The sequence below is a fragment of the Elgaria multicarinata genome, chromosome 6, assembly GCF_023053635.1.
Source record: "Elgaria multicarinata webbii isolate HBS135686 ecotype San Diego chromosome 6, rElgMul1.1.pri, whole genome shotgun sequence".
NCBI classification, from domain to species: domain Eukaryota; kingdom Metazoa; phylum Chordata; class Lepidosauria; order Squamata; family Anguidae; genus Elgaria; species Elgaria multicarinata.
Window position 1 is genome coordinate 20,458,087 of NC_086176.1, and position 25,277 is coordinate 20,483,363.

At 41.7% G+C, this 25,277-nt stretch overlaps 1 protein-coding gene across 1 annotated transcript in view; it reads left to right on the forward strand.

Annotated features, from left to right (window-relative positions):
• DNAH6 (dynein axonemal heavy chain 6) overlaps positions 1 to 25,277 on the forward strand; it is a 168,865-nt gene that overhangs the window by 51,200 nt on the left and 92,388 nt on the right. Inside the window, exons 34-44 of the mRNA XM_063129118.1 lie at positions 3,602 to 4,157; positions 5,078 to 5,200; positions 6,062 to 6,244; positions 8,336 to 8,479; positions 9,015 to 9,236; positions 10,625 to 10,772; positions 12,215 to 12,372; positions 13,703 to 13,834; positions 18,425 to 18,596; positions 24,116 to 24,262; positions 24,349 to 24,422. Coding sequence (XP_062985188.1) covers positions 3,602 to 4,157; positions 5,078 to 5,200; positions 6,062 to 6,244; positions 8,336 to 8,479; positions 9,015 to 9,236; positions 10,625 to 10,772; positions 12,215 to 12,372; positions 13,703 to 13,834; positions 18,425 to 18,596; positions 24,116 to 24,262; positions 24,349 to 24,422 — 2,059 coding nt within the window. The remainder of the gene's footprint in view (positions 1 to 3,601; positions 4,158 to 5,077; positions 5,201 to 6,061; positions 6,245 to 8,335; positions 8,480 to 9,014; positions 9,237 to 10,624; positions 10,773 to 12,214; positions 12,373 to 13,702; positions 13,835 to 18,424; positions 18,597 to 24,115; positions 24,263 to 24,348; positions 24,423 to 25,277) is intronic.

A 25,277-nucleotide genomic window follows, 5' to 3' on the forward strand; every position in this document is an offset into this window, starting at 1 on the left:
CATAGAGAATCTGGGCCACACTTACATTTTCTCTTCTGAGTCTTTCCCCAAAGAATTACTTTTTACTTGTTTATTGACAACATTTATATGCTGCGCAATAACTAAGCTCGTTGGACAACTTACAAATATTAAAATATAACTATACAGTATAAAAACAGAGAGAAAGTATAGCACAAAAACTCAGGGATTAGAGAATAAATTAATTTAACAAGAACTCAAACACCACAAAAGATGTTTTAAACTGATCTTAACACTTTCAATTTCATTTTTAAAAGCCTGGGAGAATAAAAAGGGTTTTACTTTGTACTAAAAGGATGACAAACTGAGCACCAGGTGAGTCTTTCTGGAGAGGGCATTCCAAAACCAAGCTGTCACTCTCCCCAGTAGCTATCATGGACCAGCATCTCAAGCCATCATCCTTAGATGATTCTGACTGTTCTTTCTCAGAAGATGGTGACTAGGAGTAGACTCAGCCACAGAAAAGCATTGCAAAGCTTCTATCTTCACAGAACCCAATTCTCCAGGGGAACCTGAGGGGTCAGCTCTCCTGTGTCCAGAGGAGGCTCCATTACTGTCGAAAGGTTAGACGTTGCGGAGCCCAAGAAACACCAGCGCTGATGCCCCATTCCCCAACTACAATACCTACCAACAGCTCCTCTGTAGATGCAGTCTGATAGAGCTTGATACTGGAAGAAAAGTGTCATTGTTGCCAACCAAGGGCATGTCTAGACAGGGTGATATCCCGGGGGATCGCCCCAGGATTGTCCCTGTGCATCCACATGACATACAGGGGATCCCGGGAGCAGGGAGGGACGATTCCTCCCTTTCCCCGGGATCTTGCCCTACCCTTCCATCCTGCTTTTCCCCATGGTCTCGGGATGATCCTGAGACTGCTGGACGTGCGGCCTGTCATTGCGTTTTTTCCCTGGCTCCTCGCAAGTAACTGTGAGGAGCCGGGAACAGGGCACAGAGCTCCTCAGGAGCTCCATGCCCATTGGGGGTGGGGTGAGCATGAGTTTTTTTTTAAAAAAACCCAACAACTCACGGTTCCGTTCGAGCGCTCGTGCGCTCCTTTTCCTTAAAAAAACAAAAAAACAAAATGGCAGCCACGACATTGTGTGCCACGTGTAGACAAGGGGGACGATCTCACGATCATAAAATCGCGAGATCATCCCCCTTAACCTGCCTCATCTAGCCATGCTCTAAATCTCTGGTTTTAGTGCAGGTAGTCAGGACATTTTACAAGCATGTTGCTCCTACAAGTAACCTAAGTCTTCTCCTGTGGGAACCCCCCCCCCCGCTCCCACTGTATTTGGACCCATAGCACCCAGCCAAGCACCAGAGGGATCCCTTGGAATCCCTGCTTCAGACTGTTAATTATGCCTTCCTGTATTACTTCATCTCCCAGGCCCAAAACATCGCAGTAGTCCAGGCAGAGGTTACTGGAGCATAGAAAACTCTAGTAAGTCTATCTCTGCCCAAGTAGGTTGCAATTGTGGTATCAGCTTGAAATGATAGAAGGTGCTCCCAGCTTCAGAGTCTACTTATGCCTCTTGTGACAATGCTGGATCAATTATGAATATATTGGTTGGGAAGCCCAGGTAGAGCAAAGACTGAGGCACTGGCTGCAGGAGCTCCAGCTGAAGCTTCATCCAGGGCCTCTGCCCTGGATGTCATCCGGCATATAGAGTTCTGGGGGGAAATCCAGACCCAAAATAATTCCCCACTCCTGCTCTAGGGTCTGGTATGAGGGAGGAGTAGAACATTCACTGTGCCCTGCAAGAGGCCCAGGACAGGGAATGAAGGAGCTTATGATCTACCCTTCTAGAATTGGCTGTCCTTTCTGAATACTCTGGGCAGGCTTTTCCCTGGGAAAGAAAGGGAACTCTTGAAGGAGAAATCAGTAGGACAGGATTGTAACTTCCCAACTGAGTTACTTCCCAAACTCCTTCTTAAAGGCTCCAGGTACTGGAGAGGGCAGAGGAACCCAAGGTGGATAAGAGCTCCTCAGTGCGTCAACTGAAGGGAGCTATGGCTCCTTTTCCACAGTGAGTTTCAGAACCACTCGGTATTTCTTCCTGAGGTTTTTGATGAAGTGATTGGTGGAATGATCAGCATCTGAATATAGCAGATCTATTAACAGACTTGCCTCAAAATTCTGTATCTTAAGAACTGATGCCATGGACAGACGAAGGCCCTTTCTACACCTATTTATCCCAGGAAAATGGAGGGATCGTCCCTGCCTGTTCCCGGGATCCCCTGTATGTCATTTGCATGCACAGGGATGATCCCGGGACGATCCCTGGAAAAAAGGCAGGTGTAGAAACGGTCTAAGATTCCATGGATAGATGTGTCAGTAGCTGCCCTGAGCAGCTCTGTTCACACAGTGTTGAACCAGGTGCCCATGACAAGTCTATAACCAGGACATTTATTTATTTATTTATTTATTTATTTATTTATTTATTTATTTATTTATTTTATTACATTTATATACCTCCCCACAGCCGAAGCTCTCTGGGCGGTTTACAACAATGAGTGTAATAGCACCCTCCCACTTGCGTTTCCCAGCAATACGTATTGAGAGGCATACTACCTCTAATACTGGAGGGAGTCTATAGCAATAATGACTTGTAGCCATTGATAGCCTTATCCTCCGTGAAGATATCCAGAGTGTATTACCACTCACTCCTTATCTAGTGTGGCTATCTCAGCTGCATACATATGATGCCCATCCTTAGCAACCATTTGCAGGGTGGGAACACAGAGGTCAGTCTTCACCTTCACTGGTGCATCAACTCATTCTCCTCTGCAGATGCTGCCTTTGACAGAAGGGTCATTCAGAAGGTGATAGCAGTGAAATTAACATGAGTCTTGCCCTTGGGGATGTACTGCATTTCTGCATCCCAATTTACAAGAATGCCGCACCCTGGAACCACAGAAGAAAGGGAAATTGAGTTTACCTCTGAATTCCCCTTCTCTATGGTTTCAGGATGGGGTAGTGTACCATCACCACCTCCAAAAAGTGGAGAATGGGAGGATGCAACTGAATACATGGAAGAGTCTACACTTGTCAGTTGTGGTTTTAGGCCATTTGAATCTGGTGGGATTCTTCTTTTCTGCCCTCTTACGTTTTCCTTGAATACGTAGAGTTAGTAGCTTGTTATGACCTGGGACCATTTCCAAATTCTAGTTACGATCCGACAATGAGGGGATCCTGCCCCTCAGGTTTTGCTTTGTCTTTGGTCATATCTGTCAGCATCCCAGGGTAGTATCCAATGTTAGTCCTATGTAGAGTAGACCCATTGAAATGAATGGCACTTAACTAACTTAAGTCCCACTCATTTCAACGGGTCTACTCTACATAGAACTAACACTAGATACTACCCCCAACTTGCTAGACTGTCCTACCCCTAAACAACAAAGAAGGGAAATTAGCAGGTAAGCTTAAATTTCCTCATTTTGGGGTGTGGGTGTGTGCTACGTTAAATGTTTAATATGTTCTGTTTGATTGTTTAAATATTATTTTGAACACAGGAAAGGTGGAGTAGAAATACTGTAAATGAACAAGCAAATTGTTTTGTTTTGTTTTTGATTCTGTTAGTGGGATTATATCTGACCTTTTTCCTGGAGTCATAATCCCAGAGCATGATTATGGAGTGCTACAGTCAACAATCATAGATATCATGCTTTCCAAAGGATTACAGCCTGAAAATGCCATGGTTCATAAAGTCATACAACTCTATGAAACTATGTTGGTAAGGCACGGTGTCATGCTTGTTGGACCAACAGGAGGTGGAAAAACTACAGTTTACCAAATTCTCGCAGATACTCTAGGAAGTTTGCACAAAGCGGGTGAGGATAATCCTTTCTACCAACCTGTTAAAACATATGTTCTGAATCCCAAATCGATTACAATGGGTGAACTATATGGTGAAGTTAACAATTTAACCCTGGAGTGGAAAGATGGCCTAATGGCTCTTAGTGTTCGAGCAGCTGTGGTTGACACCTCTGAAGATCATAAATGGATCATCAGTGATGGGCCTGTGGACGCTTTATGGATTGAAAACCTTAACACTGTTTTGGATGATAACAAGATGCTTTGTTTGGCTAACAGTGAAAGAATCAAGCTTACACCTTCCATTCACATGTTGTTTGAGGTACTTTTATTTCTTGATTTCAAATTGTTTTCTACTGCTTGTTTCAGTGTATAACTAGATTTGACAAAACTTGTCACAATCATTGTCCTCAAGAGCAATTCAGTTGAGTCAGGTAGAAGAGTGCATATCCATCTACTCAGCAAGGATCTACACTACTGCTTTAAATTGGTTTATAACAGTAGTGACAACTGTTGGGGCCCAGGTCACACACCATATACAGTTTTCAAACCGTTTTCAAAGTGCCATATCCTGCTTGGTGTAGATCTGGCCTTGGTCTCCCTTAGTGCAGAAAGCTGAGCTTTTATTTTACCTGTTAGATTTATCTTTGGGTTTAGTTCTTTATTGTTTTCAAACTTTTTGCTTCTTATATTTCCTCCACGAGAGAGAGAGAGAGAGAGAGAGAGAGAGCACACATGATGTAGCCCCTACAGACTTACTCTTGCTTGCCTTGTTCTTATTTAACTGAAATGCAGTTGTGACTTGGCATTGATTAAGGTTTTCCTATTTACTGATGTGACTGTTTACCGGGCTAATTGCAGTGCTATACTAGTCTTCCTCAACGCTGTACCAACCAAATATTTTGGGCTACAATTCCCATCATCTGGCCACTGGCCATGTTGGCTGGGACTGATAGAAGTTGTAGAATAAACATCTGGAGGGCATCTGATGTTAGCTAAGAACACGCTTTAATAGATAGTGAAAATAGCTTCTCCCATGGTCTCTAATATAGAATAACAAAATGAAAAAGAAGAAGGATTTTGTAGGGATAAAGGGGAGACAACAAATTCTTTGTCGTTTGAAAATATGCTTGTTTTTGCACCAGCGAAAGCTGGATCCAAGATATCACATTACCTATTGCCTATTCTTCATTTGTGGATGTGTGTATGTGTAGAAATATGTGCAGTATCCGTTAATTTTAGGTGGAAGACTTAAGGGTTGCTTCACCTGCCACAGTTAGCCGATGTGGAATGGTATACATTGATCCTGAAGAATTGAAGTGGATTCCCTATGTAAAAACATGGATGGCAGGCATTGAAGACAAAGTAGGTTTTACAAAAATACTTTTAACCAAAAGGCAAGTTTTCCAGTTTTTTCCATTGACACTCAGTGTTCTGTGCCTCCTTATGATCGCTGAATTACTCAGGGCATGGCTAGACGGGGCAATATCCCACATGACGCACAGGGGATCACGGGGGCAGGGAGGGAAGATCCCTTTTTCCCCCGGGATATTGCTCTACCCTTCTATCCTGACTTTTTCTGCGGTGCCGGGCTGATCCTGAGACTGCAGGACGTGTGGCTGGGCATCCCGTTTTCATCCCGGCTCTTTGCAAGTAACCGCGAGGAGCCAGGACCTGGTCATGAAGCTCATCAGGAGCCCATCGAGGGGGGGGGAGCGGGTTTTTTTTTTAAAAAATAAATAAAACGTTTTCGGGGGAGCGGTCCTGCACTCTTTTCCGACCAAAAAAACCCAAAAAAACGGCGGGCGCAACATCCTCTTCCTCCCAGGACGTTGTGCGCCATGTCTAGACACCCTGCGATGATCCCGGAAGCATGTAAGTCTGGGATCGTCCCACCTCCCTCCCTCTACACCGTATGGTGTAGACGTGCCCTCAGTCTTCATTGGGCAGAGTTTTGGTGGGAGGAAGGTTTGTCCCATTCATTTAAAAGATTTTTTAATTATTATTTCTGTAAACTTTGGGGTCCCCCCGAGCAGGCTGATACCTCCCTCCTGTATCTCAGTGGCATTCTTTTGGATCCAGTTCCGTAGCATGGGGGCACTGCGCTGTTAGAAGGGGTTATTTGTGTGTTTTGTATATAGATTACTACGTCAAGCATGCTTTCACCATCTTTGGAGCTGTGCATATATGAGAATGGGTAATTGAAAATATTTACGTTTATTTTAGCTCAATGAGGAAACAAGAACGTATTTATTTGAACTCTTTTGCCGTTACGTTGAAGATGGTTTAAAATATGTTCACAAAAAGTGCTCACAAGCTATATCACAAGTGGACATCAGTAAAGTTACTGCTCTCTGTTGTTTACTGGAATCGTTGCTTCTTGGAAAGGGAGGACCCAGTATGAAATTGGTACAGTTGTTTACTTTATTATTTGCATACACTGCTCTTTCTTTGTTTAGGATATGGGAAAGAGTCTTAGTGGCTCAGTTCAGACAACATATTTCTCAATGGTGGTTTTAGAATTCCACAATGGAGTTTTTTCAGAAAACACTCCACGCTGAATATCCATGCTGTACGAGTTCCTGCACAGCTGTTGTGTTGTGTGGCGGGCTTTCCATTGTGTTGAGTTGACTTTTCCCATTGGCTACAGAGTTCCCTGACAAGAGCAGCAAAAGGAGCAAGTGCTGCTCTAGGAGAGCCACCGGGATTAGGTTTTTTTGCATCAATGGCTGATGGGATAGCATCAGGGGGACCAGGGGAAGAAAGAGGGCAGAGGAACTGTCAATCAAAGGTCACGTTGACTTTTACTCAACCTAAAGTCAACATGACGCTTGACACAGTAACCCACAGAAACACAATGTGAGGTGAGTACCTCTGAAAAACTTAGCTGTTGAGTGGCGTTTCCCCACTGTGTAGAGAAACGTGTTGTCTGAACTCTGCCGCTATCTTCTCTGCATGGTGAAATCTAACATGCTGGAAAGCGCTGTAGGAGGATATAATGTTATCTCTATATTACATTTTCCTTTTAGATATCCATTTCTCTCTATTGGCCTTTCTAGAGAACCCGTTTATAAACAAAATTATTTATTTATTTATTTATTTATTTATTTATTTATTTATTTATTGCATTTCTGTACCACCCAATAGCTGAAGCTCTCTGTGCAGTTCACAAAAACTAAAAACACAAAGTGTACAGCATAAAAACAATATAAAATATAAAAGCAAAAAACTACACTATAAAAATACAACCAGAATAAAACCTAGCAGCAACACAGAGATTTAAGATAACGTAACAGATTTAAAACAGCAAAGCAAAAAGACTAGCATTCCAAGATGCTGGGAAAATAAAAATAAAAAAGTCTTCAGCGCAATGTAGGTGCCAGGCAGACCCCTCTAGGAAGCTCTTTCCACACCCAGGGTGCGACAGCAGAGAAGTCCCTTTTCCTGGTAGCCACATTCATTGCTCATTTGTTAGATGGTATCTAGGTAGTTCAAGCAGTTTCAAACCACTTGATGGTAATGAATGGGGAGTCACTGCATAGTGATTGCACTGTGTCGACAGTACCTACCTTATATGCCCATAGGAACTTTGAAACAATTTAGGGCTTTAAAGAGCAAAAACAGCACTTTGAATTGGGCATGGAAATTCATTGGCAAACCGTGCAGCTGAGCAGTTGGATTCTGTATTAGCTTTAGTTCTCAAGTCTTCTTCAAAGTCAGCCCCCACATCAAGCAAATTATACCCATTCAGTCTAGATTCTTAGGATGCAATCGTATGCATGTTTAGACAGAAAAAAAAATCCTGCAACTCCCAGCATTCTCCAACTGGTTGGGGAATGCTGGGAGTTGTAGGAAAAAAATTTCTATCTAAACGTGCATAGGGTTGTGCCCTTAGTGATTTTAATCATACAAAGAAGTAAGCAGCATACGCCTTTGTGTGTCTACTCATGAGCAGCATATTGACTCAGAAGTAAGCAGGACAAGCCTCAGAGCCAAGCAGGACAGAATCACTCAGCCACTTCCCAGCCCTCCCCCAGCCAGGTCCTGCCCTCTCTCCCCAGCAAGGAAAAGCTCTTACCTTCAGCCAGTAGCTGATAGTAAGAGCTTTTCCCTGCAAGAAGAGGGGGCAGGGCTTGAGAAAGAAGTGACAGGATGGCTGGGAAACTTCCATGGGCCTGGGGTTCCCCATGCCCTGACCTAAATAGAGTGGCAGCAGACCATAATTGTAAGCTCACAAGCTTCTTGATGAATCTTGGATGACATTGCAAACATATATTGACTTTGATCCACAAATGGTTTTTCCAGCATAAATGCATTCATATCTGTGGAGCTTGTACTTTGTAAAGTGTAAAGTGTCATTCTCCAGGGAAGAGGATTTAAAATTCATCTAATTCTAATTGGTAGTGTTTTCGCTTACATTAATTGACATGAAGAAATAGTCACATCTATGTTTGTTTTTTTTAAAAAAACCATTTTGCTTTCTTTTTCCTATGTGTACAGGAACAGTCAAGACTGAATTCTCTTGTGTGCCAGACTTTCGTTTTCTGTTATTTGTGGTCAGTGGGTGGAAATTTAACTGAGAACTGTTGGGATGGTTTTGATACATTTATAAGACAGCAATTTGAGGACAACCCAGATGCCAAGGTATGAAATATACTATATTGCTAACATATTTCACATATAGTATTTGTGGGAGGAGTTGGACAGGTATGAGGGAATGGCTGTAGTTCTCTAATGACGAAATGCATCCACTTCTTTATTTACTCTGTATGACAGAGTCTAGGCATTGAAAACAGCTTCTAGGACCAACCACTGGCTGAGATTAAGCCCTGTGTTAAAACAAATATCTATGAATCTTCCTGGCTTCTCTTGTGATAAAAAAATGTGCAGTATGATATCAGACATGGACTACACTATCTTGTGCTGATTTCTAAAAGGCTTTCATTTCACAGCAAGATTATGGACTTCATAATTGTGGGGAAACACCTGAGAATGTAATAATAATTTTGGCCAGTGATTTGGGAATCTGAAAGACTCTGACTAGGTTATGTATTTATGGGAAGGAATTATTTAAAACTCATATATGTCTGCACAAAGAACTATTTCACCATGTGTCTCATCCTTTCTTCTTTCTTTATGCTGCTTGACAACAACAAATGTGATTATTTCATGTTTCTAGCTTCCAACCTCTGGTGATTTGTGGAGTGTTTACATTGATTTTGACACAAAGCGTCTGGATCCTTGGGAGCGAATTATACCTACGTTTAAATACAGCCATACAATACCATTTTTTGAAATGCTGGTTCCTACCACTGATACTGTGCGCTATGGCTTTCTAATGGAAAAATTGCTAGCTGTCCGGCATTCTGTGTTGTTTACAGGAATAACTGGGGTTGGCAAGGTAAGAATTCTTTGATTGCATAAGAAAATAATTGGATCATTTGGATAGACCAAAGGCACCGCATTCACAGGGATTTACTAAATAAATATTTTAGGGGACATTTGTTAAGACATTATTTTGAATTCGGGTCGAATTAGATGCTTGGTATTCCATAGCTGCTGGTTATTGTTGATATTGTTGTTGCGGTTTATCTCTATAATTGGGGGCAGGGGGACTGAGCTGGATTGCGACCATGGTGTTGGGGGAAGTGAGGCTGTAACTCTTTGCCCCAGTGCTGCTCCAGTCACTTTTTTCTTATTGTAAACAGGGTGTGCTGCCCCCTGCTTCCAATCATGACTGCAGTGGACACAAAGTTTACAGTCCTCCATTCCCGTGTTCCAATCCAGCTTGGGAACCGCCTTCATGGGCTTTTCTTAAACAACAAATGGCTATGCAATGCCAAACTGTGTAGCAGAAGTCAGGTCTAGGGCTCATCTACACCAAGCAGGATATTCCACTGTGAAAGCGGTATATAAAAGGCAGGAGCCACCTAATGCTTTATAGCGGTATTGAAGTGCACTGACAACTGTTGGGGCCCATTGACACATCCCATATACCGCTTTCATACTACTTTCATAGTGTTATATCCTGCTTGGTGTAGATGTGTCCTGGGCCCCAACAGTTGTCAGTGCATTTCAGTACCACTATAAAGCAGTAGTGTAGATCCTGCAGTGCACTTCAGTACTGCTATAAAGCAGTAGTGTGGCTCCTGCCTTTATATACTGCTTTCATACCGTTTTCAGAGTGGAATATCCTGCTTGGTGTAGATGAGTCCCTAGTTTGGTGTTAAGACTGGCTTTCTAGGAAGTACCTAGACACGGGACAGGTGGCCAGTGTTGCAGGGAGGGGCATGATTTCTACACTTGGAGAAAGTAATTATTCCTGTAATAGTAATATTTACTGAAAGGTATTCTCTAAATCTAGTGATGAGGGTGAAAATGGACAAATTATTATTATTATTATTATTATTATTTATTTATTTATATAGCACCATCAGTGTACATGGTGCTGTACAGAGTAAAGCAGTAAATAGCAAGACCCTGCAAGAGGTCCTAGAACAAATGTTGCATTATAAACATTCTGCTATTTAAAATATTTGATGTTCTGGAAAACTGGACAGTCACATTTTTCAGAAGGAAGAAATTTTGAAACCACTTCTGCAAGTGACTATGAAAAACCAACCAAGCTAGCTAAATTAGCAACTTGATAGTGGCACATAAAGCCAATCTAAATTTCGAAGGACAACACTGTTTCATATGAGGTAGCATTGAAAATTTAGAATATATTACAGGGAATTCTTGTTTCTATATTGCATTTTGTTATTTATTTCACTTTTCTGTCATTTAAAGTCTGTAGTCGCAAGGGCACTGCTAAACCGAATACAAGAAGAAGCTGGCTATGTTCCTGTATACCTAAATTTTTCTGCTCAAACTTCATCAATAAGGACACAGGAGATTATTGAATCCAAATTAGAAAAGAAAAGGAAAAATATTTTAGGTAAAAATGTTTGATGATACCCTTGTTGTTAATTCTTTTCATTTTTGCTGATCCTCTTCACAGTAGGCAATGCCTTTGCTCAGCATATAGAAAGCAATCTATCCCATAGTACCTTTGGGGTTCCTTCCAAAATTATGGGGAAGGTTAAGTAGTATTCTTTCAGAGTTTGGAGATAAAGCAGAATAATTACACGTGGAAGCTGCAGTTAAAAAGGAGGCCCAGAGAGCTCTCTGATTTTAAACCAGTTTAGCTTCAGTTAATGTAGGCTACAATGTGATGTAGTTCATCCAGTTTTACACAGGAGGGCAGCATTGACATTTGAAAAACCTAATATATTTGTTTAGCATATTATAATGAAAAGAGATTTATTTAACCTGAAGTTAATCTTTCTTGTGGGCGTATTTCAGTCATCCTCCTCACCATCTCTCACGTATACTGCCCCATACGCAGGAATTCCCTGCTGTTGATCATTGCCCACTCCTATAAACTGTAAAACAATATAAAATGTGCAGAATAATATAGCATTTGTTTTACTTAAGAAGTAAATCCAATCAAGTGCATTATCTAAGCACACAATCAAATCAGATATATTGAACATCCACACCAATGTCAATTCAGGTCATAGTAATTGCTAGGGTTGCTGATTAAAATCGCCTAAAAGTGAATTTGGATCAAAATGTTGGGTTTCATTGAAGGAAAACAGTTTTATGTAACTGCAGGCAAACATAAAAACCAACATTTGTTTTGTCGTATTACAGCATATTCATCCAGAAAATACTCTGTTGCGTTTAGCATCAGGGCAATAAACAATCTGTAGTTTTGTATTCATATTTATTTTTGTCATATCTTAGCAGCAGTCTTTTTAAATTCCTCCAAAATATATCAGTGAGACAAATCCTAATTTGCAAAACTGTATTCCTGAATTGGCCTTTGTTCTTATCCAAACTTATGAATTCACCAATTTGGTGCAAAGACCAGTTTGAAAATCATCACATTCTACTATAATGTAGTATGCCGTGGAATTACATAGTCATTTGTGGGAAAGAGCCTATGATCACAAAACCCATCACAAAAGCCAGTCACAGACTCTCAGCCCAGCCTACCTCACGGGGCTGTTGTTGTGCGGATAAAAATGGAGAGGATGATTATGTATGCCACCTTGGGTTCCTTGGAGGAAGACAGGCGGGATATAAATGCGAAAATAAATAAATAAAACCAGACTGATTCATTATTTACTGATATTCTGCTGTGACATATATTAAGAAAATTTAAAGACTTGAAATAATCAACTTTTGGTTAATCAACTGTCCTTTTCAACTCAAGGATGCACATACTGTGTCACTGGGAACTAGCTACCTTTTGAAGTGTAAATACTCTGTGTGTAGTTTTGTTGCTTTAGGGAGAGTTACTTTCAGTGAATTGTCTACTCTGTTATTGCTTAGGAGCACCAGGGAAAAAAAGAGTTGTCATTTTTGTGGATGATCTAAACATGCCTAAACTGGATCGTTACGGCTCTCAACCCCCAATTGAGCTACTTAGACAGTACCAGGATTTTGGAGGGTTCTATGACAGAGAAAAAATGTTTTGGAAGGAAATACAAGTAAGTCTGCATTCACTTAGTTGCGCCTTTGGATATTATAATCTGAAATCTCTCTATTCTGACACCAGCTGTCTAAAAACAAAGTTAATTGCCCACAGAAAAGCTTGAAGATTGACCCCCAGTATAGCTGGTGATATGGGATTTGTTAAATGGTCAGACCAGCATCTCCATTCCAGTTCACACAGACAAGAAGCTACATAGTAGCTGCTTAAAATGCAATAGGGAGTCTGTCTCGTGTAACAAACTGTCTGCAGCACTTTGCCGTGTGAATCTAATGACTTTTGCTTGTCACAAATTGCTAAAAAAGGATGGTGTGGTAAGCCATTGCATACAAAAGACTTTCTGATCAGAGCAATAGAAGAAAGAAAGTACAGTAGATGCAGGAAGAAATTGGATTCATGATACCTGGGAATGTGAGCACTGTCCCTGTGTAGACGTATTTATTACCTCTATATCCCATTCTTCCTTTGGGAAGCTCAGCAAGTCTTACAAGGTGTTTTCTGGTCTGGTGTTATGCTGTGTGTGGTCAGATATAGCATTAGTAGAAGGAAATGTCAGGAGGAATGGAGGCAAGATAAGATAATCCCTTCCTTTTTTGCAAGGACATGAGGCGTAATAACCACCTATCTCAGCTTGTTTCAGAGAGAAACCTCTCAGTGGTGGTGTCTCCTGCACACTTTCTAAGTTTAAGATGCGATACCTCTCCATGACCATTGTTTCTTTAAATATTCCAGATATATGTCAAATACCCTGAAAAAGTTTTGTCAAAAGTTGGAGCCAAAATGGAATGTATCTGACAAATATAGCTTGAGAAAGATGAAATGACAGACTGTTGAGTGACATGTGGGACAAAAGAAAGCCACTTATTCTAATTTGTGAGCCTAGTCATTGGGCCTTGTGTAAACTAGTGAAGACTTGGTTCTGTTGGTTTGTAATAGCCTCAGGAGACAATCCACCAGAGTACAGCAGTTTTCTGATCCAGTTCCTCTTGTATTTGGCAGAGTCAGTACTTACAGAGTTGTCTGCAAACTTCAAACCTGGGGAAACCTTTACATTCAAAGGTTATGGGAGAGCGTAGAATGAGACAAAGAGCAAGACAGCACAAATAAATTTACTCTATGTTGAACTGTCTTGACTTTTATAGTATACCAGATCATAAATACACCTTGATGCCAAATTAAAAATAAGAATAGGGAATCAGTCATGTTAGCTGAACTGTAGTTTGCTAAAAATCCAGATATTTTAACATAAGAAACAGGGCTTCAGAGGATTGAAGACAACACTAAGTATTATGTTCTGACACAAATTTTCTGTGATCTTTCACCCTTAGGATGTAACTATTTCTTCAGCCTGTGCTCCTCCCGGTGGTGGACGTAACCCAGTGACACCACGTTTCATAAGACACTTTGCTATGCTGTGTCTTCCAACACCCTCTGAGCATAGCCTTAAACAAATTTTTCAGGTCAGTAGCAACTTCCTCAATGTTCCAAAGATAAAAAATAGATAGTTCTGTGTATTTTGTCATAACACACTCTCTGTGATAACTGGACCTAGACAGATCCTTTGTAGCCCGTGTCACTTTCTGACGTGTTGTACATTTTTGATGTACATGCATGCTTCTTATTGAGGATTAGTAATGAATGCACAGAAAGCCCTGATCTGAATTCATTTCAGTGTACTTTGGATACTCTATATCTGAATAACTACCCAATTAGTCACCTTCCAAACCTGCTTCAATTCGTTTTTGCTTCATTTAAGGAAACGTATACTTCAAATGTGGTCTTAACAGTGCAGTCAAAAGATGTGTACTGAGAAATAAGTTCCATCGAGTTCAACAGGCCTTACTTCCATGTAAATGGGTATAGGTTTGCAGCCCAAATGTCCCTTTCCTACTCTCTTCTTTACACACAGCTAAATTCTTTGAAAATTATGAATATTATTGTGACAAGGCAGACTTTCTCAAAGTCTAGCTTAGATTATCCTATATAATTGTAAATTCGCTTTCCCTAATATTTTCATTTTTACTAGGTAATGTGGGCGCAACTTTGTAGCACTTAAAATACGCATCTGGGTGGGTGGGGTTGCTTGTTTTTGCATGTGGATCAAATGTTGCAGATAATAGTAAGAATTGTCATTGTCAAACAAAACTGCAGTAGGCACTACATCACTTTTTGTTCATACAGTGCCCCTCATATTAATATATTTATTCATGCCTATATTTTATTCACCCTACCTTTATTTCTGTAGCTTTGAGACTGAATTGCATCAGAAGTTGGCAACTTATTGCTGAGCAGGAGAATGTTTGGCATAGAGCAGGAGATAGGGAACAAGGCCCTTCTCATTTACACATCTGTGAATGAGAACAAAATCCCTACAGTGGCATGCTCGCTTGCTAGGAAGGAGAGGAGCGAATGACAGAAACATATTTCTGAAGTTTCTCCTCCCTTCTGAAGATTCTAATTTGGCTAAAAGTCTCATTTTCTTTGGTTAAGAGAGCATTGGGGAGTGCTGGGACAAAAGGTAGGTGACTATATACTGGGTTTGGCCTAGCAACATTCAGTTGTCTACCACTGGATTAATTTACAAGAACGTTATTTATTATTTATTTATTTATTACATTTTTATACCGCCCAATAGCTGAAGCTCTCTGGGCGGTTCACAAAAATTAAAACCATAATAAAACAACCAACAGGTTAAAAACACAAACACAAGCTTTTAAAGCTCAGCTAAAAACTTTTCTTTTTCCTAAAGCTTTTAAAACTTGATTTTGTTCTGACTTTATTCTGTTAGTTTTATCCTACCCAGTGCCTGTTTACCCTACCCTGTGCCTTTGCTTTCTCTTCCCCTCCTTATTGTTTTATCCTGGTTTTTATTAGAATGTAAGCCTATGCGGCAGGGTCTCACTATTTACTGTTTTACTCTGTACAGCACCATGTACGTTGATGGTGCTATATAAATAAATAAATTAATAATAATAATAATAATAATAATAAATACAGTATAAAAAGCATGTAAGTTAACAGAGGCTGTGTTGTAAACTGAAGTCAGTATTCAATGTCCCAGTGCACCGCAGGTTAAAATATGTTTCTCAAAGCTCCCAGGAGGGTATTCCTTCACTTTGGGATGGCGTCTCCCTCTGGGCCATGTAGACAGCTGATTTGTCGCTTCTTCAGGGGGAGAAGACATCCTGTCCTCCCAGACTGGCTCTGCCTAGCAAGCCATGCAGTCAAGTTGAGCTAGTGCTCTTAACAGCCCAGCTTCGTAGTTACTTTAGTTTTTCCTTTACTTTTGCTCCTAGTTTTATTCCTTGGGCAGGTAATTGTTCCTTACCAGAGATCCAGCTTCACATAGCTTCCCCAGGGTTACACTCACAAGCAGCCAACCTCCATTCAGCTTGGAAGCCAGCAGCCTGCCCTGCTGCTTTTCCCAGGCCTTTGGAGCAAGCAAGAGCTGTGGTGGCCAGGGGGACAGCTGCCCCTGCTCCTCTCCTCTCCCTATAGAGAGGGCAGGTAGAGAGTGTTGAGCCCCAACCATTCCGCTGGCCCTCTCCATCATGGTTGAAAGATGCACCAGTCCTGGATTGGACTTGGAAGCATCAATTGGTGGCCAACCAGACGAGCCTGATAATTGCGGTGCAAGTTTGGCACCGAAAGGGGAAGAGCATGCTCCTCAGCACCAGAACTCAGAGGTCAGTGTTGTAGGCCCACGCGCAATGCTAGACCTTGTGTGGGAAGGATCCGTGGCTCAGTTTGCAGCCTGGTTTCAAAATCTGGTTTCCATCTGGGTTTCAAAAGTGAATTAAACTCCCAGGGTGGGATCTTTCTTGGTTTCTCTTTTGTCCTGTAAAAGGGGAAAAAAGAGAAAGCACCATAGATCTAGGCCGGATCTACACTACTGCTTTAAAGTGCTTTATAACAGTTTTGACAACTGTATATGCAGTGTGTCCTGGGCCCCAACAGTTGTCGAAACTCTTATAAAGCACTTTAAAGCAGTAGTGTAGATCCTGCCCTAGGAGGAAGTTTTCCCACAGCCACAAATGGGAGTTTAGATTCTCCTCCTCCTCCTCTAGATTCCATTAGGGCTTCCCTTTAGTAGGCTAACCATATGGAAAGGATAACAGTTGTATAAAAAAGGGAATTTCAGCAGGAGTAATTTGTATGCGTGCAGCACCTAGTGAAATTCCCTCTTCATCACAACAGTTAAAGCTGCAGGAGCCCTGCCCTCTTGACCAGATACAAAATGTGATGAAGAGGAAATTTCACCAGCTGCTTACATACAAATGACACCTGCTGAAATTCCCTTTTCTATACAATGGAGTTTTCCATATGGTCACCCTACCCTTTGGCATCTATCTCTAAGGGTTCAGCTAGCCTCATCCCCTCTTCCTCTTGACCTGCAAGGAAGAAAAAATAGGCTCGAGAAATCAACAAGCCTATGTAAGGACTCAGGGGGCTGAGGGGAGGAAGCAGTAGTAAAAGGCTTAAACTTTCTTATGTTGGGGATGAATCTGAAAGGGGCAAAAAAAACAGTGGTAAAGATGAAGAACAGGTCTCAGTGGAGGAGCTTTGACCATTCCAATTCAACGACCAGGCTCTTTAATTCAAGACCTCTTGGAGACTCAGCTTTCTGGGGACACCACACTGTGTCATCTGAAACCACAGGCATCTTGATGCAAAAATGGGATAAGATAGCCTTCCTGTAGGCCTCTACGACACCTGTGATGGTCTCCCTATCCTGTTCCTTTGAGGAGGCCAGGAGTGGACATCTACCATCTTGAAGGGAGATTTTCGCATCCTGGACATATGTAAAGCAGCCACGTGGGCATCAGTTCCCATGTTAGTTAAGCATTACAAAATTGGCATTGCTTCTTCAGAAGATGCAGCTTTGAGGGCACAAAGTGTTGTAGAAGTTTCTGCTGCATTGAATACTGGTCCGTTATCTGCCCCGTTGATATAGTGCTTTGTTACATCCAAAGGAAAGGAATGCTCTCCATGGAGCTCTAGAGAAAACGGAAATTTCCTTGCCGTGATTTTTTGTTCTCAAAGCTCCACAGAGGGCATTCTGTATTATTCTGTTGAGGAGGAATAGTTTGGGGTAGTTTTGGCTTCTGCCACAACCACACATGTGGGGAGATAGGCAGAGATTCCTCGTTGTTTCCTGTTGCTACCTCTGCTCTACCAGTCCAGTCTGGGAGGGCAGGATGGCTCCTTCCCCTGAAGAGGTAACAAATCAACTCTATCTAGAGTCCAGAGGGAGGTTCCATCCCAAAGTAAAGGAATTCCATCCTCTAGCTCTGAGAACAAAAATTCATGGTAAGGAAATTTCCATTTTCTTCGTCTTCTGAGATGATGATAAAGGAAACAAGCCTTTATCAAGGGAATATATAACTGAATGTAGCTATGTAACAGAACAGTGAGCTAGACATGACTGCGTCTGATTCAAAGTAACTTATATATATATATTCTCTTGAAGAGGGACTTTTTAGGATGAAACACGTTGGTACATTCATTATTTGCTTGATACAATAAATGTTCTGCACACCTTCTAGAACCTTTGTAACAGTGCTTGGTGCCATCACCCTTTCCTGTGGCTTCACAAATTAAAGCAATTTTTAAAAGAGCAACAGTGCAAGCCAAATGTAGACATTCCAGCCATGTCCACTGAGTCACACAGGGGCATAGTGAAATATTCGCCATTGAGGATGATAAAGTCATGGACAGTTGTCCAGAGCCTTGTTTGTTCCGCAGTGCTCACATAGCTCTTATTCCTCTAAATGCTTCTCCATTGAATATAATGGATTTGTTTGTACATATCGAACTGGGAAGCTTTCTGGATATGAGAAATGGCTGCACAGTACATCAATTAGTGGAAACAGTTATCTTATATGAATACAGGGTGTTTTTAAAGTTCATATGAAGAATTGTAGTTACAGTTTTAAAAAGAAATTTTGGGATTACAGCTAGGTTGACTAGAGTAAAAGAGAGAAGCAAAATAAAACTTTACTTTTACTTTGCGCTTTAAAGTTTTGTTATGTCATTTTTCCACGGTCTAGGCTATTCTAAAAGGCTTTTTGGCTGACTTCTCTTCAGTGGTAAAACAGAGTGCAAAAAGTATTGTGGATGCTGCTGTTGAAATATATCAAAGAATGAGCATTGATCTTCTCCCAACACCAGCAAAATCCCATTATGTGTTTAATTTACGTGATTTGTCAAAGTGCGTGCAAGGTAATGTGTGTGTTTCCAATACGGCACATTTTCTTTCCAATTCTGAGCTCTTATTTTCAATCATTATTTTCTCTAATAATTTCTCACCAGCCATCACATACTTTTCAATTTCAATATTATATGTTCTATATTTCAGTCCATTGCCTGTGTGCACATTTTAGCTTTAAATAACTTCATAAAATATTGGCATTAATAATGAAGAACTACATTGTATATCTTCAGAGCTACTGTAAATATCTGAACAGTGAAAACTAGTTTGAAGAGACTAGAGAAAAATAGGAATAATAGAGAATTGTGACAAAGAGAGGAGGATAGCCAGTGTGACCATGTGTAAGATAAGTTGTGCTGTTAGCTCATCCACACCATGTGTTATTCATAATGATGTCTACAATGCAAAATGTCAGAGATCATACTAGTAACATTTGGTGGCTCAGCTTGCTCAGGAATTTGAAAACACTTTGCCATCTGAGACTCTTGTATATGCAACAGATGTGCACAATGACAACACATGTAGTTTTATAATATTTCCGGATAGATGTACTCTCCGAACTCACAGTGTTTCCAATATACTTACCACAAAAATTACCTTTAACATGTATCTCTTCAACACGTGAAGAGCATGTTGAGTTATGCTGGATCAGTGAGAATCCATTCTTATGCTGCAATCCTACATTGACTTACCTGGAAGGAGGTCCCATTGATCTCAAAGGGACTTCCTTCTGACTAGATATGCATGGGATTGTTGCACAGGTGTGCCCATGCTCTGCTCAGCTTAGCTAGCACAGCTCTGTTATTTACCACCCTCTGTTGCTGCTGTCTGTGGGACCATTTTGCCAGTTCCCCAGCAACTCTAATAACGTGTTAATTTTCAATGTCCCAATGAGTTTTGAAACAGCAGCAATAAGGGTTTCCAGAAATGCTCACCATGAATGGCTGGCTGCTCATCACTGCTTGCTTGGGTAGAGCTTGGGCGAATTCCCTAACCAGTGGGTGGAGCAGGGGTGCACAACCCATTTTTGGGTTGGGGGCCACATTAGGTGTTGGATGACCTATTGGGGGCTGCACAAGAAAAGGGGACAAGTGTAGAACCAAAAAAGGGTGAGTCCAGAATCAAATAGGGGTTTTCGTCAGTAGTCATTGTGACCAACAAATCTAGCAGTGAAACATAAATATTGTTTAATAATGGAAGCACCCCATCTATTATGTATCATATATTGTTACTTTAGTTTACTACCCCCATTTAATCCTTTTCGTAAGAACACCTTCCATCCCATCTATTTTTTTATCATCTCATCATTTTTATATGGAATACTACCCATTTTAACTGGGTTAAAATGGGGAGTATACTTATCAATGTTTAGTTGCTTCCTATTCTGTAAAGAAGACATAAGACAGGACATTCTAGAACAAGGTCTATACCTTTACTATTTAGTGTTTTTGTTGTTGACGATGTTTGTGATCAAAACAGAAATTATACAGCAGAGCTTTAAACGTTTTGTTTTTGAGGGTCCAAATTGTGCATATTCTCACGGAAAGTTTAAAGCAAGGGTGGTGAACCTCAGGCCTGCAGGCAAAATCTGGCCTCCGTAGGGTCTCAATCTGGTCCTCCAGGTTTCCCCAAATGGGAACCCTGACCACTTGTGGTTTACCAAGTTTTGCATGGGTTCCATTTTGAAAGGTTGAAATGCCTCTTCTAAGGCTCAGCAAGGGCTTTAAGCTGAAATATGCTGTTATTTTTGGCATTTTGGCCCCACCCCTATTGCCTTTGACCCTGCCCACCATAAGATTGTGCCCCCCTCCCCAGGAACATCTCTGAACTTGAATTCGGCCCTCAGGATGAAAGAGGTTCCCTACCCCCTGGCTTAAAGTGTGTGTGTGGGGGGGGGGAACTGAGTTGTTTGAAATTTTGGGAGGCCTTGTTAAAGAAAGCCTTTCGGTTTTACACCCTCTCTTTTATTAAGCAAAATACAAACTACTAAAAAAAACCCACCAAAGAACAATGTACTCTAAAATAATAGCAATAAGTTACTATTTAATATGAGACCAACCTTCGGAATTCTTAGTTGCAGGAATTGTCAGCCGCAATGCATTCCCATAGCAGCCCAATTTTATTTCTAAAAACAACAGTCACAGCTATCCATTTTAAGCTACTAAAGGAAATCAAATATCATGCTTCACAGCATAAAGTGATTGCTTTTTGGAGTCTACTACAATGTATTCCTCAATCTACAATATTATGCAACAGGTTTGGTGAATATGGGTATCAGTCTTCTTATGAATTTTTCCTGGTGTTGGAGGCAGGATTAAATTTCATCCGTCCATATTTCTTATATCTTCATCTCTGTTAATATTCCACCTCAGTGGTTGTGTAGCAGATAGAAAATATTTGATAGTAATATGTTAGATTGGGATTTTAACTAATGAGAAGCAAGTACTTTACTCTTGCCTGGGATATACCGTATTTCTTCGATTGTAAGACGCCATCGAATCTAAGGCGCACACTAATTTCAGTACCACCAACAGGGAAAAAAAGCTTTGATTCAAAGAAAAAAAAAATTTCTCCAATCAGCCAGCAAAGCAATTTTACGGTACATACACGCAGCGGAGGGGGAGAGGAACAGGGAGCGAGCGAGACACAGACACGCGCGCGCGCGCACACCCACACGCATAGAGGCAGGTTACATGAATGGGAAGCAGGAACCAATCGTCCCCTGCCTGGGAACGGACAGCCACACATGCATTCAAAAGCTGGTCTGCACCATTCACACGGACGGGAGGGGGTGGGCGGGCGAGCCCAACCAGCGCTGCTCAGGTGATTCTTCCGCTTCCCATCTCCTTAACAGAGGCGAGGCCGAGCTCTTTGGAAGCTCGCTGGCATGCCGGAGCTGGGGTCCCTCCCAGCCGGCTCCCAGCGGCAACGTTTGAGATGCTCCGAGACGTTGCCCCTCTCCCCCCACCGCTTCTCTCTCCACTCCCTTCTCTCTCGCTCGCTCTTCACCCCCTACCCTCTTTCCCCGCCTGTCCCGCTGCAGACTCGACAAATGTAATTACCGTATTTCTTCGATTCTAAGGCGCCATCGAATCTAAGACGCACCCAATTTTTAGAGCTGTTACTTTAGGGAAAAAAGTGCGTCTTAGAATCGAAGAAATACGGTACTCCCTAGCTACCCTTTGTTATATCATCGCCTTTCTTATATTTGAAACCAGGGTGTCCTTCTGTTTCATCTTGTAATATAACATGCATGTGAATATTTTCTGCTATTAAGTAGCCAAACCATTTATATCACACCTTTCTTCCAGAGAGCTTGAGGGGTGTATTGTCCATACTACATACAGACACAAATGCAGCTTTTATTTCCCCGTGTCATCTGCACTGGTTACTAGTTGTTTCTGAGCCCAGTTTCAAGTGTTGGTTTTGATCTTTAAAGCCTTAAACAGTTTGGGACCAAATTACCTGAAGGATCACTTTCACCCTCATCAGCCTGCCTGCACTTTTAAGATCAGCAAGTGAGGCCCTTCTCACTTTCCCACCAGTGAGGGCAGTTAGGTGGGAGAGAGGGTCTTTTCTGCAGTAGCCCCACGCCTCTGGAATAAGTTGCCACCAGGGGCCTTTCATTACAGGTACAGAAGGCCCCGAAATTTACTTCTTTATTCTGGCCATCTCCTGATTATGTTTTATCAGACTGAGTTATAGCTGCAGTTGTGTTATAGGTTCTGTCTTTTGTTGGTATTTGTTGTTTTTGTGGAATTTATGCTGCTTATATCCCCACACCTTCTAATTTGAGACTTGATTTTGAGATGCTTGGAACTGGTTCCATGGGCATCTGCTCATAAGGACAAGGGGGGTGGCCACTTCCCCCCTCTGGCTTCCAGTCATGACGTCATTCTGAGAGCAGCAACAGGGATGCTGTGCTGCATCTTTCAGTTTCTAGCCGCACAGGCAAGGCTCAGGACAGGACAGAACAGTTGGTGTTTTAGAGAAATAAATGCAGATGTGGGCTGTGAAATTCATTGTAGCAGCAGTGCAATTCATTAAGTTTTAGAGTGGGTTGTTGGTGATACACACACAAACTTTAAGAGAGCCAGTGTTAGTTCTCTGAAGATGCTCAAGTGGAACCTCCCCCCATTTCTCTCTTAGTGTTGGCCTTAGAGCTGAGGCAGTGCGCCATGCAGCTCCACAGAAGTTTCTTGAGAAACTTCTGAGTTTCTCAGAAATACATGAGAAAACATAATACATGTTTTCTCATGTATTATAGAAATAAAGAAACCGCTTGTGATGGTACCTGAATCTATTGTGGGCATGTCTAGACCTGCCAATATCCCGGGGATCACCCTGGGATCATCCCTGTGCGTCCACATGACGCACAGGAGATCCCAGGAGCAGGGAGAGCCATGATCCCGGGGTGATCCCGGGATATCGGCATACCCTTTAACCCCGACTTTTCCCACGGTCTCGGGCTCGTCCCAGAACAAAGCTTTGTTACCAATTTGTGCTCAGAGACGCGCAAATATAAGTTTTTGGATTTGTTTCTCTAAAACACTGTTGAACAGTGGGAGGGAGGGAGTGACAAGTCCGCCTTCCAATCAGAGCACATTTTGCCAGGGACTCCAGTCACTGTTGTTGTGGGGGGCAGCCACCAGGCTTCACTATGAAAACACACACACACACACACACAGAAACTGGAGGTTTCTTGCTGAGGATATTATGTATGCCATTTTCATACAAATTGCTCAAACACCAATGGGGGAGGGGAGGGAAGGGGAAGTGAATCACTCCCTCTCCCTAAAGTTGAGGCATCCCCCTTTCACACAAACCACTGCACCTATCCTTCTGAAAATTTGCACGTTTCTTACTTAGGGACACCACTAGGCTGTCTGTCATTTTCAGAATAGTTGTTACCAAGGAAAATAGGGTAATAAGTATATCCTCTTTAGGATACAGTCAAAGTGTCAACACTGTTCATCTGAAACTTGGCAGGTTTGAGTCCCTCAAAAGGGACAGCTATCCCTGCAAATAATGAAGGTATCAGCAGTTCTCTTTTATATGTATATAAAGCAAAATATAAAGGGATGTAGACTTTATTGTACCTATTTTGTTGACATTTGGCAGGCATAATCCCATCTTAAGGAGCTACTATGCCTGCAAATATCCAATTCTAACAAAGAGGGGGGAAAGATTATAGACATTTTTTTTGGGGGGGGGGGAATTCCCATTATATTTATTTTATGATAAATGCGAGGCTCAAAGCCTCAGATTTCTGGATCTCAGCTTGGGCTCAGTACCCAAGGTGAAGTGGATGACCTCGGAAGCAGAATCAAGATGTTTTCTAAGGAGTCAAATTAATGTCTGAATCAAATTCTGGGAGGCGGTGCACACCTCTAATGTCTATCAACTATCAGTAGTGATTTTAGAACCTCTGAAATCTTCTAAGTATTTTGTATTTCAAACTTGTTTTTAAACTATTGGTAGTAGTTTCTTGTGCAAGTGACAGTATTCTTCCATGTATTTTTCTACGCAGGCATATTGCAGTGTGACTCTGTGTCAGTTCGAGACCAAGCCCAGGTATTCAAGCTGTTCTGTCATGAGTGCCTGAGAGTTTTTCATGACCGTCTCATCTGTAATGAAGATAAACAATATTTTTATTCTATATTAGCAGACATGGCCAGTAAGGATACTTACTTTTCCAGTATACATTATGTTTAATATAAAAACATTGTACATACTTGAATAAAAATCAATTTTAATTTGTAGGCAAACATTTTGGAGTCGGAGTTGATCCAGACTCATTTGTATCTAAGCCAATCATATTTGGAGACTTCATAAAAGTAAGTATTCTGTATAATATGTGTGTGTGCACGCACGCATGCATATATAGTATCTATCTATCTATCTATCTATCTATCTATCTATCTATCCTCCTTGCAGAAGTCTGATGCTCCAAGGACCAAAGTATTTATGAATGTATGTGTTTAGGGATTGTTTGAAATGTAACAAGATATCAAGCGTGAAGCCCCCAACTCAGATCAGGATTGAAACAGGGAGCAGGGAGTTGGGAGTAAAATCTCCATACTCCCTGCCCCACCCCTGCGGTCTCAGTTTGGATCAGGCCTTTTGTGCCTCCTATTTACTGTTTAAAAGAACCATTCACACAATTGCTAATTGCAAGAATGGTGTTATGTCTAACTTGGCCAGGTTTGGGATGATAAGAGGAAAAGAAGCCATGGTGGCTTCTTTTTCCTGCCCCACGTGCGCTGTTCGCATGCCCACTGTTTCCCTAATTACCCTCGCTGCAGCATGGGTTGCCATGTCATCGAAATGCAGGGTGGAAGTGACTTCCAAACCATCCTGCAACCCATGGCTTGTTGTAGGGGTTATGGAAGCCACTGCCGTATGCACCTGTCTGGGTTCAGACAACACAGCAACCTGTGCTGCAATAAGGGTAGTTAGGGAAAGACAGGCTTCCAACAGCACCCTCCCACCCGTGTACCCCAGCAACTGGTGCACACAGGCTTACTGCCTCTGATACTGGAGGTAGCACATAGCCATCAGGGCTAGTAGCCATTGATAGCCTTCTCCTCCAGGAATTTATCCACCCCCCCTTTACTGTGTGAAGAAGAACTTCCTTTTATTTGTCCTGAATCTCCCACCAATCAGCTTCATGGGATGACCCCAGATTATTC